Below are 5,159 nucleotides of genomic sequence, written 5' to 3' on the forward strand. Positions count from 1 at the left end.
TCCCAGAGGCTGACAAGGTTAAGGAGTATTTGAAGGTATTGTCTCTTAAATTTGGATTATGTTACGCTAAAATACTACTACTTTAAGGTATTGTCTCTTACAACTTGCTGTGTTAATTGCAGGACCCCAGCAAATTTGCCGTGGCGGCTGTCGCTGCTCCTGCTGCTGGTGCAGGTGGTGCTCCGGCTGCTGCTGCTGCTAAGGAAGAGGAAAAGAAGGAAGAGCCTGCTGAAGAATCTGATGATGACATGGGTTTCAGTTTGTTTGACTAGGCCTTTGTTAGATTTAATATTTTAAGTATTCACTCGTTCTAGATTATGTTACGTTGTGTGTTCTTTTTGTTTTATATAATTCAATTACTTCTAGAAATTTTTTTTACGCCTCGACCCAACAAATAGGGAAGACCAGACACAATTCAATTTAATTTTGGAATTTTTACAATATATTTAATTTGGGTTAACTGCCAAAAATGCCCTTGAATTATTCAAACGCTGATAAAAATGCACCCATTATTCAAACGCCGACAAAAATTACTATCGACAAAAATGCCTTTAAATAATTTAAAAATACAACAAAAATAATTTAAAAATATAACAAAAATGCTCAATAGTAAATATGTATTTTTAAAAAATACTTTAGAGATTGAATTTTGATGTAATTTTTTGCAAACATGATTAGAAAACATTATTAGAAAAATGAGATATTATTATTCTTAAAATTTGATAATTTTTTACTGAATATATATTTTTTTGTGAGTTTTTAAAAGTATTATTAGTTGTTAAAAAAAATACAAATAAATTATATACTTAACAAAAAATTACCAAATTTTAAGGATAATAATATTTTATTTTTCTAATCATGCTTAAAAAAAATTGCATCAAAATTCAATCTCTAATGTATTTTTTGAGAAATACATATTTAATATTAGATAATCTTGCAAAAAAAACTAACATTAAATATGTATTTCTCAAAAAATACATTAGAAATTGAATTTTGATACGATTTTTTGCAAATATGATTAGAAAAATGAGATATTATTATTCTTAAAATTTGGTGATTTTTTGTTAAGTATATATTTTTTTGTGATTTTTTAAAAGTATTATTGGCTGTTAACAAAAAAATTATAAAAAAATAATATACTTAACAAAAAATCACCAAATTTTAAGAATAATAATATCTCAATTTTATAATTATTCTTGCAAAAAATTGCATCAAAATTCAATCTCTAAGACATTTTTTGAAAATATATATTTACTATTGGGTATTTTTGTTGTGTTTTTAAATTATTTAAAGGTATTTTTGTCGATAGTAAAATTCAGGTGTATTTTTGTCAGCGTTTGAATAATTCGGAGGCATTTTTGGTGGTTAACCCATTTAATTTTGTTTAAAGTTGCCTGTGCTTCTATTTTTCATGAATTGTTGCACGTTAAAACGTGAAAAGCCAATGCCCTTCGCTTATATGTAACAGTATATCATAAGGTCGTGATATTCTGAAATCCTTATGAAGGTTCATCACTTTAATCAAGGAAGCTATAAAATTGTAGAAGTTGTGGACATTGAATAGCATGTGTTTAGCCAATTGAAGTTTTGTCCGTTGTCAAAGGATTAGAAACCATAAACCACTCATTCTTCTTTGGTAAAAAAATTATGGTCTTTATGGTCGGACATGTTTTACTGGTAGGGTATTAAAATGGGAGATTCTATGGGTTGACAAAAAAGAGGAGAGTTCACCCCTTACTCTGTTTTGGTATGAAATATTTGGAAGTTCAAGAATAGAACAATGTTTAAGGAATACAAATCAAATTGGGCTTTTGAATATGTCAAATTGAACCTCATTTTAGATTGGTAGCTAAAATTAAAGTTTTTTTCATTTTGTCCAAACTATGATTATATAGAACCTTGATATAGTAAAAGTGGCTAAGACACCTACAGCTTAGGAGAAGAAAATAAACATGAGAAGAGGTCGACCCTAACTTGTAATATGTGGTGCAGCCTCCGAAATTCTCTGAATAACTAAGAAAAAAGTTGAATTTTAGAGAATCATGTCTTATTCTGCTATATTTTGTGGTTATCAGATATGCTAAAAATTTTATAGATGGACATACTTTTAAAAAATTTTCAAATATTTTTAGAATACGAGTGTTTCAATACTTCTAACGGTTGATTTTAATTAATACATATTATATCTTTTTTGTAATTGAGATTAATGGTTAAAACTATTGAAAAACGATTTATGTCTAGCTCTTTGTAAAACTTTTGAGCATCTCACAAGACTCTTGAACATATACGTGAACATCTTAGATAGTGTGATTATGTATGAGTAAAGTAGTTATATATTTTTAGTCTTATTTATGGTAGTGTGCTCCTTTTGATTTAAACTTCGGATTTTACTTATGAAAAAAAAGGTTTGTATTGATTCCTTTCTCAGTTGGCCATGTCATCCTCTTTGGCTTTATAAACAATAGTAATATTAGTGCGAATGATAAAATTAAGGTCAATTCTAAAATTGTATAGTAAAATATACGTCATTTCAAGTGTTTTTTTTTAATCAAATAGGTTAAAAAAGACATTAGACACATATATGATTCAAATTTGAGATGATCCAACACTTCTAGAAATATCACGCCTTCATCTATACACGAATGACTCGGTTTAACTATTTCTATATTTGAACGGATTGAACAAGTAAACAAAGACACGAAGAATAATAAGTGTTATATTTATGTGTTTATCTCGAATTCCTACAATAAACGGATATGCATCACTCCATCATTATTGATTATATAAAACATTTCTCAAAAGTCATAACTAAGTAGTTCAAAGTAGGTTCGTTATCCTTCCAAGCCAGACATAATAACTACAAATATGAATATACTATACAATTACAATTCTAAGTTAGGTTTGATGTCAAGGTACTTTACCAAATGAAACTTTAGAGAAAACAAAAAGGAATCATAATGGGTCATGATGAGCTCAATTTCCACGACAACTTCCCCATTCCAGTTGCTAAAGGGTAGTGACGACTTTGATGTTTAAATTCATCAGTGTTGCTGTCGGCAATTTTTAATTATTTTGGGTAGATGTTTGCAATTTACATCAACTAATACGTAATTTGAAATTTACTACACATGCATATCTTTTAGGTCATCTAATTCATGTATTTCTACTCTTATTAGAGCCGATATTCACTTATCATTTTGGACATTTATTAAAGGACTGTTTTTTATTACTACTTTCTCAATTAAATAAAATTAGATATATTCTTTTGAATATGAATATGAATATGAATAAGAAAGAGAACATTATTGAATATATGATAACATTTTTTTGAGAACCCTTGGGGTGAAAAAAAGGGTCTAACTAAAAACAAAAATAGAAAAGAAAATATAAAAAGTTTACCTTTTAATCTCTCAAAAATTTTCTATGAACGAAGTGTTTGGTGACTTAGAAGTCTTAACACCAAAAAGCTAAAGTGATTAGCAACTCTATTAGTCATTATATCGTTGGGACAGTAGAAGTTCTATCTTTCAAGGCACAATGATATGCATATAAATGAAATGGAAAATGCTACTTGTACAACAAAATTTAGTTTTTATTATTTTAATTTTTTAATTAATCATATTTCTTATTTTTAAGGAACCATTTTTATTTGGAATACTTATCACAGTAAAATTTGTAACCACTTTCAATACATTAATTTTTTGCAAATTAAACCATAAAACTCGTAACAACTTTTTGTGTACTAATTTTTAAAAAATTAGTGAAGTTTTCAAAATCAATTAAACTCGCTTTAATTATTTTTTTTATTCAAAACATTCAAAACTCATGTCAAAAACACATATAAACAACATAAACACATTCAAAATTATGTATTAACACATTTAAATTATTCTTATTCTAGTTCTAAATTACATATTGAACACAGAAAAAATTAAACTCAAATACACATCCAAAATTATAAGAATGCACTCTAAATATTTTATCAACACATCCAAACTCATGTAAAAAAAACTTATATATGTACATAAGAGAACATAATGAACAACATAAACACATCCAAAATTAAGTATTGACACATCCAAATTAGGTTAACATTACAACTCCCAAATCAAACATATGAGTGCAAAAAAAATTATAATCACAGTTTAAAAAAAAAAATACGAACACTTTCAATATTATACATAAATTTAAAAAAATAAAACTTTTTATTAAGCAAAAAAAAAGATAACATATCTTCATGAATGAACTTAACCAAATTATTTTAAAATTTTGCAAGCAGAAATACCAAAGACAGAAGGAGTGCGACGTGGGGGAAGAGACCAGGGGAGGCGCAGGAGATGGAGGCGGTTGTGCGTGGCGCGTGGGAGGAGACCAGGGACGGAGAGGAGCCCATCGATGGAGGAGGCGCGGAGTGTACGCAGGAGAAGTGCGCGTCGCGGGGAGGAACACGTCGCTAAAGGAGGAGATCGTCGCAGAGGAGTGCCCAACGCGGGAGAAGACGAAAACGGCCACAGATGAGGAGGGAGAGGCGATGCAGCTCTGGATCTTTACGGAGCGAAGATTTTACTAGTGATTTAAGATGGTTTAAGATTTATTTTAGAATTTTAAATTCGAAATTTTGAATTCTAACTAATTTATTTTTGGATGTATATTTAAATTGTAATATATTAATAAATAAATATATTAAATCTGAAACAGAAATTTAAAATTGAAATTGAAATTTTAAATTTTAGTTTTATTTAGTTTGTATTTTAAATATGTATTTAATTTTAAAAAGACACGCCAATGAGTTATAGCTCAAATGGCATAGACTTCCTCTTCATACCCTGGCCCAACGCTAAGGCCCAGGATCCAAGTAAAAAGGGTCAACCCAAAAGGGTTGAACCTCACCGTACACAAGCCAGACACTACGAAGTCGGTGATCGTCACGACTTGCTCTAAAGAAGTCGGGAATGGGGATTAGCTGGCAGATAAACCCTCACTCAAACTCAAAACTGCCCCTAAGATCTCTCAACCCACTTCTAGGAACCATATCCCAACTTCCCTAAGATAAAGGGACGGTTATCCACCTTAAAAAGTGGAACTACTTCAACGGTGGTTATTGGCTCACCACTATAAATACACTGACACCCCTCAGGTATCTCTAAGTTCCAATACTC

At 29.7% G+C, this 5,159-nt stretch overlaps 1 protein-coding gene across 1 annotated transcript in view; it reads left to right on the top strand.

Annotated features, from left to right (window-relative positions):
* Window positions 1-460, top strand: part of LOC107608907 (60S acidic ribosomal protein P0) — a 2,494-nt gene extending 2,034 nt beyond the window's left edge. Inside the window, exons 5-6 of the mRNA XM_021107300.1 lie at window positions 1-35; window positions 123-460. Of these exons, the coding sequence (XP_020962959.1) occupies window positions 1-35; window positions 123-272 (185 nt within the window). The 3' untranslated portion in view covers window positions 273-460. The remainder of the gene's footprint in view (window positions 36-122) is intronic.

The sequence above is a fragment of the Arachis ipaensis genome, chromosome B07 (assembly GCF_000816755.2).
Source record: "Arachis ipaensis cultivar K30076 chromosome B07, Araip1.1, whole genome shotgun sequence".
NCBI classification, from domain to species: Eukaryota; Viridiplantae; Streptophyta; class Magnoliopsida; order Fabales; family Fabaceae; genus Arachis; species Arachis ipaensis.